Source organism: Brachyhypopomus gauderio, chromosome 7 (genome assembly GCF_052324685.1).
Source record: "Brachyhypopomus gauderio isolate BG-103 chromosome 7, BGAUD_0.2, whole genome shotgun sequence".
In the NCBI taxonomy this organism is placed as follows: domain Eukaryota; kingdom Metazoa; phylum Chordata; class Actinopteri; order Gymnotiformes; family Hypopomidae; genus Brachyhypopomus; species Brachyhypopomus gauderio.
Window position 1 is genome coordinate 9,625,373 of NC_135217.1, and position 15,858 is coordinate 9,641,230.

Consider the following 15,858-nt stretch of genomic DNA (forward strand, 5'->3'; position numbering starts at 1 on the left):
CCACATTTGCAAATGTAGCTTTTTTTAGCACCACACGCAGAGCGGCGTTAACGTCCTGTCCGTCTCAGATCGCAGGGTTTCCAGCCGTTTTGACTGATCTCAGCAGTCGTATGATTTTAACGTGTGTAGTCTTTATTTCTGATGTCGCATAGAGATCACCGTGTTAACATGGTGTCAATATCGCGATCGACACGAACCTCCAGTTCCCCGTCCGTGCTGTCTGTCCACGTTGCATCCGCTCGGTGTATTTGTGTTACACTTCATTTCTGCCTTCATTATCGTATCACACTCCTGCTCTAATTACTGGATAAATGAAGCAGAGATTTGTAGAGGAAGCACCACGTCTAGCAGAAATGCACATTATTTCTGGTACTTTCATCAAAGTAAACCCTTGTAGGCGGTGCTGGGTCCGTGAGATCGGTGTGTCCGCTCCTCCGGACCGTTTAGGGCCGCTGTGTTTCATGGGTCTCGGTGCCATTGGACTAAACTGCACTTGGTCATGTTACATTTACGTTTACAATAGTTAATCGACACATTATAGCATTGTTGTTTTTTTAATGAACGGGCACTCAACATAATTTCTACAACATGTGCGTAATGGTTTGAACCTTTATCCCTTTCACGTGAAAAAGAAGTTAAACTTCATCCATTTGAACTTAAAACATTGACATGCTGAGGTAACTGTAGTTGGGGTGAATGTGAAGCAGGAAGCCCGAACACGAGTCCTCAGATGGGCGGTGACGTCCACACCTGAACTACTGAACTACACGTAAGAACTCAGTAGTTCACCAGGCCAAACGAGAGGGGCATTTCCACTCATCTCCGTGTTGAAAAGTAAGTCGTTTCAAGTGCTATCGGTATTTCGGAAACTGGAAACAAGAATCGTAGTCTTATTCGTAGTCGAATTGACCACGAAAGTATCAGTTGCGCCGTTTTTAACTATAGTGTTTCACTTCTTGCCAGATCCTAAATGATCAGATGTGTGCAGGGATTTACAGGAACTGTTTTAAGGATTCAAATAACGCGTTCGCTCTAATAGCATAGTAATATATTACCCTGCCTTTACGGAATACGGATATTTGGTTTGTTTTCAAACACTGCTTATGGTGAACGGCTAGCATCATTGTTGTGTCCTGTTATAACTTGTTTTTCAAGATTACATCAGTATCCTCGCCGCTGCTATGCAGGCCGCTTTATTCCCGCTGCACTGTATGGATTTGTGATTTTACTATTACATGGCGCCATCGCAGCTTTTAAACACTTCTTCAATGAGCAAATATGATTAGCATTCTATTTTTTAGTATACTGAGTACTTGAGAAACTTTCTTAAACCTCTAAAGTGTTTTTTATTCTGCAGGTAATTCTTGTTCTGTACTAAATGCAGAGTACACTTTTTCTATTTAACCTATATCTTAATCATTCATGATAACTGAATGTCTGGGAGTAGATCATGGGGACAGTTCTCCACCTCTGCACAGGGCTTATCGGTCAACCATGATGTAGCTTCCTATCAACACACGTGTAAAAGAACCAGTTCATATACCAGCCTCTTCCTAAATAGGTCAAACATGCTAATCCGCACAGGCCAGATGTTCCGTAATCTCATGGTGGACATTGAATACTTTTTAAATGCTGTGATAACCCACACCGGCCAACAGCTTCGATCCTTGTTCTCTGACATTTGTAATTTCTTGCGGTATCTGCGCAGTGTCACACAGAGTATTGTTTGGTGACACACCAAAGGGGGATAAAGAAACTGCGTTAAGTTTGTCATGCGATAAAACGAACACTAGTAACACTGCAACAACTTTTAACCCCTGTCAACCCCCATCAGCCATTGTTTAAGCTAGTTGTAGCAGCATAGTGGTTTGGAAAATACCTTAGAATAAATGCCTCACACTTACCTAAGACGATACTCTTTAAATTACTGCCGATTTGTTTAACTTGCATTATCACTACAAAATGCAGACATGGTAGAAAATATTTTCCTACCTGAAAATGGGTGTTTTGGCAGTAAAATCTATTCGTCACACAACTATGCAGTTTCGCATGCAGGGTCACGAAGGAGGCCATACATGAAACTGGTCACATTATTCTCAGGTCATCACGTATTGGTGAAAGTGGTGCTGTTATGACCATCTCTCCTAATTTGTAATTAATGTAACATTTAATTGCCACTTTAAAAAAACGTGCGATAGAACAATTCAGTTTAAAGAGTAGTACAACATCCACATATTTCAGTTTTGCAAGCAAAACTCATATTTTTTAATATTCCACTGTATTAAAAACAGGTTTGCTGCCTTCTGCATATAAGATGAAATGACAGGGTCCATCCTGACGAGCTGATGCGCTGTCTCTGTTGTCATAGCGCCTGCCTGTGTCACTACTGCCCCGCGATATGATTGGTGGACGAGGGATGAGGAGGGATGAAGGTCTGATGATGATGCAGGAGCTTGAAGATCGGCTGAAGGAGCACATCGACAAACTGGAGCATGTGCGCCTGTCAGCCACTGACCTTAAAGACAGCCTCTCCGGGGTGCGGTGCAGTAAGGGTATTCGGTAGTTATGTAGGGCCACGGTATTTTTTTTCAAATGTGTGTTAATTGATAGTGATGGTCATTGGGCAAATTATTATTATTTTTATTTTTTACAGTGAGCTGGTGAGTTTTCTTTTCTGGTTATGAGATGAAGAGAAATCATTTTAATTTAAATCAAGTATTAAATCTACATAATAATAGGTTTGCACCTCTCTGTCCCCTTCCTAATAATATTATTCAGCACTCTGTGTATTTAAGCTAAACTTAGAGCTAAAAAAGAGAAGCACAGGTTAGTGAGAAGATTATGCTGTAATTCTGTATTCAATACAGAACGGTGGTGACCTGAGGCAGTCCATCACCGAGCACGTGGACTGGTTGGGTCACCTTACAGGGCGTGTGGAAGCTCTCCAGATGAACATGTCGGTCTTCGTTCAGGTCTCAAAACCTTTATTTGTGTTTTACCCTGGACAGTTGAGTGGTTTTGTGTCTTTTGCCGAGTTTAAATTCGTGTTGTCGTGTTTTTTGTCCCCCCCCCCCACAGATGAACTCCAAGCCTCGTTTATGGAGAGGGAAAAATCAAGGCGCGCGCAGCTCCTCGCGCTGGGGGCGGGGCCACATGGCTGATGATGCCCAATCAGAAATCGGGTGGTCTCCAATCCGCACGCGGCGTAACAGCGACGCCGCCTCTGAGCTGTCGTGTGCCTGGTGAAAGCGGAGACCGTCACTGGGTGAAAGTGTGAATTGGGAAGTTCAGTTTTTTTTGGACGGTTGCAATTACAAGATGATGCATTTCTGATTTGTTAACTCGGCTAAAGGAGCAAGAAAGCTGCCATTTTTTCTTTGAACTCCTGCAATCAGTAGAAGTTTAATGTTAAAACAGTATATTGCCAGTAGTAAAATACCAAATATACATAACGTGCACTTGTGTATCTAAATGTAGTGCAGATTTATCATACGTATATAGTAGTAATGCGTTGCTATTGCACTTGTTAGAATATTCATATTCATGAAAAACTCATTTCACCTAATTTGCCAAATATACTGAATAAGCCGATATATATGCCTCAATGTTCAAAAGCACCGTTGTAGTGAGATCATTATAGGTATGAGACAATCATCCACCACGATACTATTCTGATGACCTACCGGTCGTGATAAGACATTAACATGCTACATATAATTTTGGGGGAAATCACCTCAAGCACATTTATTTTAGCTACGACATTATGGAAATGGATTAAATTGCTTTAAATAAGTAAACACAAATTCTATTCGAGCTCTTTGTTTTAAAACTATATATTACATAGTCTTAAACATTAAATATTAATTGTACTTGTCAAGAATTCTTTGGCACTTGTTTATATGCACGTGCTGTTTTGGTAGTGATAACGAAATTACGCTGAATGAAAGTGTGGAGTGGTTGTTTAATTCTATACCAGCTCATCTGGAAGCGCAGATGAGAAGAAGTGCAATTCATAAGGCAACCACATCCTGACATACGGATAAATATGTTAATTACTTGGGAAATGCGCATCTGCCAAATGCATTTAGAATGAAAACGCGTACACTGCTATTTTAGGAAGTGCAACACAAATGACCGTAAATTCTGAAATTCCAATAACGATCGACAGAGGGCGACAACACACCGTTTTATTAGTTTTAAGCCGGCTAGCTGATGTATGAAGAAGAAGCTTCACAAGTAGGCCATAGGACCCGGGGACGCGCAGGAGGGGAGGCTCTGTCGAGGTTATGGACCAGCTCTGGATTTTTTATTTCTCCTTACAATGGAATACAATATGTAGATGCGCGTCAGCGAACAAAATCAACCACGGACTGTCCCATTTCACACCTCAACTCTGTTGATTGACTGTTTTTCATCTTTACAACTTATGCTGTTCGCAGTTTGCTGCAAGATGTCCATGCAATAAAAAAAAAAACAAGTCTAGCTATTCTTGCAATTTTCGCAAATCATGGCCACTGATTTGACAGTCTCGGAACCAGCGGAACCGACCAATGAGTCCGAACTTGTCGAAGATGAAGAGCATTGGCTATATGGGGGTAAACAGCCTATACACCCGAATAAAACATTGTGTAACATAAGCAGTGTCTGCGTCCTTAGGACGGCCTGTCTTTTGTTTCTCATCAGCCCACGAGGTACAGCGCGCGCCTCTAGAATCATTAAAAGGGCAAAACGTTCTATTAGTCGCACGAGCGCTACTGTAATCTTGAGCAGACGAGCCCGTTACTCACAGGTCGCAAACACACTGCGCTGCACACTTGTGCGATATACCTGCGTGTGCAGGCAAGCAAATAAGGGTCCTGTTCAATGCATTATTGTCGAAGCAGGCAACCACAAATATTCGTTTACATATCGCAATCGGACATCTGCCTAAAATCGGCTTGTGTATCATATATTTTTCTATGTTCTCAACCAGATGAAAACTCCAAGAATCAGACTGTACACAGTGAGACGAGGTAAGAGGATCGCTGATAGGATGTTTGTGTTTAATCAGCTATTAATTTATTATACAAAATGATGAGAAATCATGATTTTGTTTGTATATCACACTCGAGACTTTGGGAAAGTCACACAATGAGTTAGAGACTGAGAGTACGGAAATCAGTGAAATCTGTGCTCTTCGCAATGTGTGTTGCTGGGAGCAAACTTCACTCTTAACTGTCGGCAAACTGCACCAGGCAGCAGCAGATTGTGGTTAAAAAGACAAAAAATGTTGCTATCAATTAGCCGACTGCTCGTGACATGTGACCCTATTAGCTGAACCCCCAATGCCATATCTGTACCCCAGAGAAAAGGGAGCTGTTCTGGATGGCAGTATCAGCACGGAGCACAAGAACAATGCAGAACAGGTAGTGTGTAAAAATAGGAATGAATGAATGAATGATATGACAAACCATTTATTTCAGAGCAACGCATTTGTTTCATGAGCGCACAGATTTGAAAGTTAATGTTTGCATTACATTACAAGTGAATATTCTCCAAAGCGTTGTTGGAGTACTCTGAAGTCAAAGAATACAACCACGATATACTGTATATAAAGCAAATGTCCGGTAACAAAAATAACTGTATTTTAAAGCTCTGAACTGTTTGTGCAAAATTAAAACATCTTGCAGAATAGTTGCATAATTGAATTTTAATGGTCTTTGAGAGTCAGTGACCACACAAAAAACATTTGGTTTGCACAAAATGGAAGTGAGTTCTTGTTGGTTGCTTTCAGGGAAAAATCTAATATGAAATAACAAAATGAAAATTTACATTTTTGGGGGGGTCAGGCAGCCAAAAGCGTGGAAGAGGAGGAAGAAGAGGAAAGCGATAGTGATGATGATGATGTCAAGGTCACCATTGGCAACATCAAGACAGGGGCTCCTACATACATGTATGATGGTAGAGTCTGTTCTCCTGTTTCTTGTTTGCCGTCACTCTATATGTGAAAATTCTCACTGAATGTGAATTGTTCATTTTCACAGGGGGACTGGGATTAACCTTAATATAAAACCAGTGCGGGGGTACACAGGGGCATCTGCTAGTAAGCAACCATCAATCACATTCTTATAGAAGAAATTACAATTATACTAAAATCGTTTAAATAAGATCGTTTTCCCTCATGGACTGTTTGTGAATGGTATTTATAGCACATTCGTTATCATATCTCCTATTATCTTTGTATTACCTTTGGGTCTGATCTTTGCAATACCAACTTCTCCACTCTCATGGTGGAATAGACAAGCTTCCGTCTAAAGGAGTGGACATGGAGTCTCTCGGGGGCTTTAATGGACATGCGGTGGAAGCAGAGACAGATATGTATGAGGACAAGCCGTGGAGGAAGCCAGGTAGGCATGGCTCGTATTAGCTTGGCTACAGATGCTGTGGATTCATTCCTCCCATTCATAGATTTTTTCTTTGTTTACCATGAACTAATTAGGGTCAGTTCTTTTTATGACACAAATGTAAACAATATCGCACACATACCTGTGTGTGAGGTGTTTTCATTTTTCTTTTGATATATTTATATAACCTTTTGGGGTTTTAGTCTATATGTGTGTCTGGTGTTTTTATTTGTCCTTTGATATTTTCTTTCTTTATCGACTGTTATTATTCTATATGTGTGTGGAGTTTTTATTTTTATTTTTATCGATTCTTTTTTTATTGACTTTTGGGGTATTATTATGTTTGTGTGGTTTCATGTTATAGATTTCTTTTTTATTGACTGTTGGAGTAGTTTTCTATATGTGTATATGTGTCTGGGGTTTTTCTTCTGATATATTATTTCTTTATTGACTGTTGGGGTTTTATTTTATATATTTACGTGTGTGTTTGTGTGTGTAGGTGCTGATCTGTCAGATTATTTTAACTACGGTTTTAATGAAGAGTCATGGAAACTGTACTGTGAGAAGCAGCGAAGACTTGTGCTGGGTCTGGAGCCCTGTCTGCCTCCCAGTTTCCACAACAAAATCACAGTGTGTTTACAGCCGTTCTCTCCTGGCTGACCCTCATCATATATATCACAGTTAATGCTTCATACGTAGATATTCAAAATCAAATACCCACTAATACATCAAACACACTCTCTGCAGGAAATATGAATGCAACGTGAGCTCACTGCCAGGTTAATAATGGGAGTCTTGTTATGTCTTTGAGGTCCAGCAGGGTAGGACGGTCAGTTTGGAGAAGGACGCTGAAAGCTCTGTGGTCAAGATGGACTTTAAATCAGACTTTCCTGCACAAGCCATGGCAGCTAGCAGCAGGCTGAAGGCTGGGCCTCCACCCAACAGGTGCTTTGATCCCTGCAGTAAATACATGAACATTGGCCTGCCCACAGTCCATTACTTTTTCTTTGTGACTTTGAAAAGATCACATGTTTTGTGTTGTATTGTGTATTTTGTCATTTCGGATCACTCTTGAAATTGAGGAATAGGAAAAGAAAATATCAGATGGTCTTTATTAGTATATATACTCAGAAATGACATAATGTAATGGTGGCAAACCTGAGTGCCCGTGCACTCCAGGCTAAACTCATCTTCTCCAGGAAAATGGCCGGAACAATTGATGTGATTGGTGGACAGACCGGAACAATTCGCCGGGTCGAGGGTCGTAGGAGGGAGATGCAGGAACAGAATCCTATTCAGGTGAGTTACAGAACTGAAAGGATGGATCAGTAGGAGTGTTCAGTTAATGGGTGAGTAGGTGTGTTCAGTTAATGGATGAGTGGGAGTGTTCAGTTAATGGATGAGTAGGAGTGTTCAGTTAATGGGTGAGTAGGTGTGTTCAGTTAATGGGTGAGTAGGTGTGTTCAGTTAATGGATGAGTGGGAGTGTTCAGTTAATGGGTGAGTAGGTGTGTTCAGTTAATGGATGAGTGGGAGTGTTCAGTTAATGGATGAGTAGGTGTGTTCAGTTAATGGATGAGTAGCTGTGTTCAATTAATGGATGAGTAGGAGTGTTCAGTTAATGGATGAGTTGAATGTGTTCAGTTAATGTGTGAGTAGGAGTGTTCAGTTAATGGATGAGTAGGTGTGTTCAGGTGTTCAGTTAATGGATGAGTAGCTGTGTTCAATTAATGGATGAGTAGGATTGTTCAGTTAATGGATGAGTAGGTGTGTTCAGTTAATGGATGAGTAGGTGTGTTCAGTTAATGGACGAGTGGGAGTGTTCAGTTAATGGGTGAGTAGGTGTGTTCAGTTAATGGATGAGTAGGTGTGTTCAGTTAATGGACGAGTGGGAGTGTTCAGTTAATGGATGAGTAGGTGTGTTCAGTTAATGGACGAGTGGGAGTGTTCAGTTAATGGGTGAGTAGGTGTGTTCAGTTAATGGACGAGTGGGAGTGTTCAGTTAATGGGTGAGTAGGTGTGTTCAGTTAATGGATGAGTGGGAGTGTTCAGTTAATGGATGAGTGGGAGTGTTCAGTTAATGGATGAGTAGATGTGTTCAGTAAATAGATGAGTAGGTGTGTTCAGTTAATGGATGAGCAGGAGTGTTTAAACATTCAGTATATTGCCAACAAATGTCAACACTTGACAATACTTTGGCCTCAATCTATAATTTAAATGTGTTGTACAAACTTTATATATAATTATCAGTAGGAGAAATTATTGAAATTGCCTTTTTCACTATGTTGACTATTTACTGTACAATCCAACTGACATTCCATGCCATCTCGCCTAGACCTGTAATAATACTTATTATTATTAAATTGAGTAAATCTTGCAAAATCCTATAGCTCTGCTGCAAATACTTTTTTATGAGCTAAATGTCACCGCTTTTGCAATTTGCGGTGCCTGTTTTCACTAGATTGGGCTGAAATTTGCACTGATCATTCAAGTAAGGATATTTTGCAACGTTTTTGTGCTGATTCTGTGTTTACATTAATCAAATCAGTAAATGTAAATATTTTTTATTAAAGTACAAAATCTTTAATTAAAACAACATTTATATGACCAGTAGTATCAGCAGTAGTATCAGAGGTAGCGCTTATTGGTGGTGACACAGAGCTTTCTTCAGACTGTGTTGTGATCCTTCAATGTACATCAAACTTGTGTTTCTCAGCTTCAATAAAATTTCAAATATTATTTGAATATTTAACATTTCATGAATAAATTAATATGATGATTGAATATTGTACAATGAATATTAGCATTTCCCCATATAAAATGGAAAAAAAATGGAACAGGAATAATCCTTCGGGGAAAAAACTACAAACATCTTTAAAATTGTGGTTTTCAGCTTGGAAGATATCTAGTGAGATCTTCATTTGGTTTTTTATCCAGCACCAAATAATTAGATGTGATAGAACCATATTAACACTACACAGATGCAAAATGTGGTTGCAAGCAAGTGAAATATCCAGTGGAAATATCTTTTTTTAAATCAAATATGCTGTGTTTGAATAAGAGGATGTTCAGTTCAAATTTCAACCAGTCCAGTAAAAAAAAACAGGTAATTGGTGTGGGTTAGAATACACAATAATTGTAAAAGTGCTGAAATTCAGCACAGGGGGGCAAACCTCAAAATTTCATAACTAAAAACTAAAAAGTTTTTTTTGCAACTGTGATGGGCAATGAGTGTAAATAAAGAAGGAAGCAATCACGCCAGTCTCAGGGAAAAGGCAGGATTTAATGAATAAAGTGCACTAAGATGATTTAAGTGACTTTGAATGTGGAATGGTTGTTAATGCTAGATGGGCTGGTCTGAGTATTTCAGAAACTGCTGATCTACTGGGATTTTCACGCACAACCTTCACTAGGGTTTACAGAGATTGGTCTGAAAAATATCCAGTGAGTGGCAGTTCTGTGGGCACAAATGCCTTGATGATGCCAGAGGTCAGAGGGAATTGGCAGACTGGTTTGAGCTGATAGAACGGCAACAGTAACTCAAATAACCAGTTGTTACAACCGAGGCATGCAGAAGAGCATCTCTGAATGCACAACATGTCGAACCTTGAGGTGGATGGGCTACAGCAGCAGAAGACCATACAGGGTGCCACTCCTGTCAGCTAAGAACAGGAAACTGAGGCTACAATCCACACAGACTCAACAAAATTGGACAATAGAAGATTGGAAAAACAATCCAAGCCTGGTCTGATGAGTCTTGATTTCTGCTTTGACATTTGAATGGTAGGGTCAGAATTTGGTCATCTCAGATTGGTTTCTGTAACACGACAGTGAGTTTACAATACTCGAATGACCTCCACAGTCACCAGATCTCAATCCAATAGAGCACCTTTGGGATGTGGTGGAACAGGAGATTCGCATCATGGATGTGTAGCTGATAAATCTGCAGCAACTGCGTGATGCTATCATGTCAATATGGACCAGACTCTCTGAGGAATGTTTCCAGTACTTTGTTGAATCTATGCCACAAATGACTAATGCAGGTCTGAAGGCAAAGGGGGTTCAACCCGGTACTAGCAAGGTGTACCTAATAAAGTGGCCAGTGAGTGTACATGAACAGACAAACGACCCTCAGGTGTCAGGTATACTAATAGGCCCCAACATCAGGACAACATGAAATACTGCAGCTGCTGACAGGGGCGGCTTGTAGGAGGCCTCCGTAGCGTGACAGCAACATCTTAGGAATTTAATACGTTTTCACATTATTTTTTTCAATAAAATCCATGACACAAACTGGGAGGTCTGGCTAAGCCGCTTACATTTTAGCTGAAGAATTTTCTTGCTATGTGCCTACAAATGCATTCAGTGTTTCCGTAAATTGTAACCATACCTCCTTAACATCTTGCAGGTTCTTGGTGATCATGGCAACAAGACACAACCTTTAACTCCACCCACAGGTCCACCTCCTCTCCCAATAGGAGTGCCTCCTCCACACTTCCTGCATCGCCCACCTCCGGTATCCGGCATGCCCCCACACATGCAACCACCAGGTAAAGAATCCACCTCCATCTCCAATGAAGGGCTTACTGGTATACTAGTTGATACATATGGGAAGGACTGTGGAATAGTGAAGTTTAAGATGATGATGATGATGATGATGATCCCTTCTACAGGTATTCCTCCACCTACTCTTCCAGGTAAGAATAGGAGATGAGCACCACATGATTGATTTTACAACTAAATATTTTAGAAAAAATATGAGCATGCGCAAAAATGTTAGTGTTAATATATTTTGGATGGTTTTTAAATGTAGGACGATGATCCTGAATGCACAACTGTATGGTTTTAAATTCAACCAAGAACGTGAGTAACAACAGTGTAGGTTACAGAGTGTTAAACACAGCTCTGAGATTTGAAATCACTGTTTGTGCCCCAGGTATTTTCCCACCTCCTCTGGCCCCTCCACCAAACCTGATCATGCCACCTGTCAACAGGTGAGTGGCAATGTCTGCAGTACCATGCAAGTGCTTGTGTCATTGTGAATTTGTTAATCTCATTAGAATATTATATTGTGTTGAAATCAGCTACCATGCTTGTTTTGAATGTGCTTATTGTTTCATGCTTGCATATTTTACAGTATACAGACTTTTTTCTTTGTAATATTACCAGTGTTAAATCCAGTGCACAATGCCAGTGTTAATGCCAGTGCACAATGCCAGTGTATAGGGTGTGCACTATTGTTATTTACACTCAAGCTGTCTACCATCAGTGTGTCCTGCTGTAGTTCAGCCTTTCCCTCTATTTGTCAGCATGGGTCCTTTCACAACTCTTAATTACCACAAACCCCATTCTACATCTACCCATAATACTTCTAAACATGGGATTTGTAGTCTTTGGACCTAAAGTTTTGATTCAGTTCTCTAAACCAGCTGTATCTCTGTATCTGTATGTATGTCGGTCCACGTGATGCTGTAATGCATTTCCTGCCTAGTTCATGTGGAAATATATATTACAGAAGACTGTGATGTAACACTATAAAGTTCACTCACTGCTTGCTCACTGGGGGCTAGGACTCGGCACTTGTAAAGCTGCTTTGTGACAACAACTGTTGTAAAAAGCGCTATATAAATAAAATTTGATTGATTGATTGATTGACTCAGTAAAGATGTAAAAGTCAATGTCTTGTCACTGGCCAGTTACAAACTATAATATTCTGGTTGTTCTGTTTAGAACAAAACTGTGTCCTGTCTGAGCAGTAAATAACTACATCTGTGTGCATTATTTAAATCAGCATGGGCAATTATCGGTTCAGTAAAGCAAGCACTCTTGAGTTTATTGGATGTTTCTTGCGTGCAAACATCAAATTGGAACCATGTTGTTACACTTGATGCTAGATGAAGCAGCACAGTGTGTGTGTGTGTGTGTGTGTGTGTGTGTGTGTGTGTGTGTGTGTGTGTGTGTGTGTGTGTGTGTGTGTGTGTGTGTGTGTGTGTGTGTGTTTCTAATCATGCATCTACTAAACAGCCGGTGTCCCACATCCACCTATGGGAACAGAGCGCCCCCTCCCTTTGGATACAACAGTGCAGGTCGTGATAATGCAACACAGCATACATCATACCATGTAATACAACCTATTAGATAACATATAAAGTAGAGTGAGCTGAAAAGTGGCAACGCCGCTCATTCTTGTCCGAGAGGCAGGGCCCTGACCAATGGTCTTCCTTCCATAGACCCTAATTACATCACCTACCCCCCGGTGTCCTCTGCACACGTGCAGTGGGGCTCGATGATGGAGAAGGGAGGAGGTGGGGCCGGCTGCGGAGGGGCGGGGCACTGGGACCACCAGGCCTCCCGGCGAGAACGGGAACGGGAGGTGGACAGGGAGCAGGACAGAGGAGAACGAGCAGGCGCAAATGAATACAAGTGAGTGAACACTGGCCTACACAATGATGTTGGGAAGAGCATTGATTCTTCCACAGTGATTATAGTAAAAAAAAATTTTTTTTTTATAAGACCTCATCTGCTTCCGTGAGCTTGTGCATGTGTGTGTGTGTGCGTGCATGTATCTGTGTGTGTGCGTGCATGTATCTGTGTGTGTGTGTGTGTGTATGTGTGTGCAGATCTGTTTGAGGTCTCTCTCTGTTTGAAGCTTTCTGCCTCGGAGTATCTCTAAGAAAGGCCTGATTCAGTAAGAGGGGAGGCTAACACAAAACCCTTATTCTTTCCTCGTCATGGCAATGGTGCTGGAATGGACCCGCCTCAGCGAGGACGAGCGCTACCGTTACTACGCCCGCGAACGTGACAGCTTCCACCACGCTGGTGACAGTAGTCGAGGCAGAGAGGAGCATTCTGGGAGAGACCGGCGCCTCCGAGACAAGGAAGAAGGCAGCAAACACAAGTCTTCCAAACGGTGTGAAGCCTGAATGAATCCTGGGGTGAAACGACACAACTCAGGAATTAAACTTGCAGTTGTAGAGCTGGTAAATTCAAACAACCAAAAAAACAAGCTAACGTAATGATCACAGAATAAACCGTCCAAAACATGAGGGGGGGATTGACTAATAACATATTTACAAATCTTTCTATTTTGCTCATTCCAGTGAATCTTCACCTGGTGTCTGGGTTCTCTGACTAGTCTAGACATGGTCCAGATTCCATAGCCATTAGTGAATTAATGAATGCCTGACTGTCTCCTTCAGCGTAGGCTGTCTGGATCTGGGCCGCTGGTGTTTGATCGTCTGAAGTCGCTGATTAACGTCAGCTGTGAAATAACCAGACTGTGCGTCTTGCCACCAGCAAACAGCACGATGATGACGGCAGTGGCGGAGACGGCCATCGGAGGCACAAGCACAAGAAGAGTAAACGTGGGAAGGAGGAGCGTGGCGTGGCGGAGGACGTGGGCGGGCAGGAGGCCGAGCGTGAGCACAGGGACTAGACGGCAGCACCAGCCCAGAGGGAGCAGTGTGGTGCCACAACTCGCTTAAACGCCACTGTCATATTAATACTGTTGTAAAATTATACTTAAGAGGAGGAACATTTGAATGTGTGTAAACCATGACCATCAGGTTATGGTTAATAACATGATTTTTTGTTTAAGAGATTGTCCTAGAATTTTCAGTGGGCAGTTTTGTTGATGTCTTCCCAGACTCTGTTCATACAGGTTTTTTTTACCACCATGGTCTGTATTCCCAGACTGTGTGTGTGCATGTGTGTGTGCGTGTGCGTGTGTGTGTGTGTGTACTTCTTACCTCTCCTACTAGACATCAGTTTCCTATTGTGGATACCCCAGACTACTGTAACACACTGTTTTGCTATAGTCAGTCTGACAAATATTTAACTGCATTTTTGAATTGTGTAATCTAATTTACTTTTATGCAATATGTATATATGTATGTGTACTGTACGTTGAGTTTGTGTGTGTGTGTGTGTGTGTGTGTGTGTGTGTGTGTGTGTGTGTGTGTGTGTGTGTGTGTGTGTGTGTGTGTGTGTGTGTGTGATGTAGCAGGTAGCATTGTCACATATGTATCTATTTTTAGATTATATGTTACCTTTAGGATTGTCTAAAATGTTTTATTATAGCATTATATGACATGTATTATACAGTGCATATATACAGGGAGTCAATTCAGGGAGTTGCAGTGTATTGTAGTTACGCAGATAGTTCTAGTGATATAAGATATAGAAGTTGTTAAAAATACAGCGTAGTACACAAGCTTTCCAGAGAAGTGGAATGTTTCAGAGGTCCTACAGCGCTTTGCTTGCTGGAAACCTTGTGTTCTACACTTCAAGTTTTACTACTTTCCTCTCTGTCACCCTCTAAAAATGCAGAGCATTTTCTTATCTAAAGGAAATGTCAAAGCAATTATTTTAAGGGTTGAGCTCTAAAATATTGTGCAATCTGTATTAAGCCTCAGTTGTAGGCCCCATATTTCCATCTGTCCTCTGTTTATAACGCACTCATCTTGCATGAGCAGATGCTGTATCCCTGCGTGTTTCTGTACTTTATAATGAAAAATTAATTTATTTACTCTTATCAAATACAAACTAATTAAGATTGCAATGAGTTTCATTCATTTCTGAATCACAAACTAGCAATGGGAATTTGTTATAAGATTTAAAGGTCAAATGTTTTGTGATAACTTATTTAAAGATATGCAGGAGCTAAATTAAGATCTGGTGACACTAGTGTGTTTTTCTGTATTTCTATCCCCACTGACATCGAATCATTGCAATGTCTCTAGATCTGTGTTGAGGAAACAGGGAGAAATGATAGTGGGTGATCATTGTCTTTTACTGTGATCAGTGTCCTTTAATGTAATCAGTGTACTTGTGAAAGTCCCAGTGAAAGATCATTCCAGCTGATCACGTCCAGCATGTCTAAATATGCCATCCAGTTGTAAACATCAGCAGCTATTTTTATGGTTCCAATTCTTGTAGATTTAATGCCTAAGTGTGCAGTCAGAGAGAATGTATCAAAGTCAAAAATGGTGCAGAGGAATAATCCTTGGTGCACCAAAGGCAGGACACAAAACGACTGATTCTGGATCAGACTTCTCTGTGTACAAAACACCTGGCACTCAAGTGACCCTTCAGTTTTTAATGTGACCTCAGACCAGTTTTGAACTTTTTTCTCCTGCTACTTTATTTGAGGGTTTGGTGAGTGGGAGACTCTGTGTGATAGAGTGGCTTCTTTGTTGAGTTGTAAGGACAACACTGTCCCATCCTGACCTCTGTTAAGGTCAGAGGACCGCAGCCCTTGAGTTGAACTCTATTCTTGGCTGACTTTACACATTAGTGTCAGCTGAGAATGTCCGCACTGTTCATGGTATTTCTGCTATATAAGGAACTTGGTAGAACACAAAATACAGACACGGTCATAATGTGTTTATTTCAACAGTGACACAGATGTTCATTCTTCATATATCGAGTTTATGGCTAACATATATATATAATCAAGTGAATACAGTTTTTAAGAA

The 15,858-nt window shown here is 40.9% G+C and overlaps 1 protein-coding gene across 4 annotated transcripts; it reads left to right on the forward strand.

Annotated features, from left to right (window-relative positions):
- The first annotated feature begins 478 nt into the window (after positions 1-478).
- LOC143518746 (uncharacterized) lies at positions 479-14,920 on the forward strand. 4 transcript variants are annotated; one of them, XM_077011494.1, is made up of 19 exons: positions 479-834; positions 2,369-2,536; positions 2,868-2,972; positions 3,079-4,839; positions 4,973-5,012; positions 5,345-5,405; positions 5,829-5,932; positions 6,024-6,082; positions 6,279-6,386; positions 6,883-7,013; positions 7,195-7,328; positions 7,583-7,682; positions 10,791-10,932; positions 11,056-11,079; positions 11,319-11,376; positions 12,407-12,468; positions 12,613-12,805; positions 13,146-13,292; positions 13,679-14,919. In XM_077011494.1, coding segments are annotated over exons 7-19 (1,299 nt in total). In that variant the 5' UTR covers positions 479-834; positions 2,369-2,536; positions 2,868-2,972; positions 3,079-4,839; positions 4,973-5,012; positions 5,345-5,405; positions 5,829-5,930; the 3' UTR covers positions 13,818-14,919. The 4 variants fall into 4 exon arrangements, with proteins under 4 accessions (XP_076867609.1, XP_076867606.1, XP_076867608.1 ...); XM_077011493.1 differs by having other exon boundaries at positions 482-834; positions 3,079-4,595; XM_077011492.1 differs by having other exon boundaries at positions 572-590; positions 708-834; positions 3,079-5,012; positions 13,679-14,920.
- The last annotated feature ends 938 nt before the right edge of the window (positions 14,921-15,858 follow it).

Bases quoted from the DNA above. Each gene is read 5' to 3' on its own strand.
- LOC143518746 (XM_077011491.1), top strand. From the start codon at position 4,864: ATGCATTATTGTCGAAGCAGGCAACCACAAATATTCGTTTACATATCG. The intron at 6,083-6,278 runs GTAAGCAACCAT...ATGGTGGAATAG, and splicing joins GTACACAGGGGCATCTGCTA to ACAAGCTTCCGTCTAAAGGA. The intron at 11,080-11,318 runs GTAAGAATAGGA...TTTGTGCCCCAG, and splicing joins TCCTCCACCTACTCTTCCAG to GTATTTTCCCACCTCCTCTG.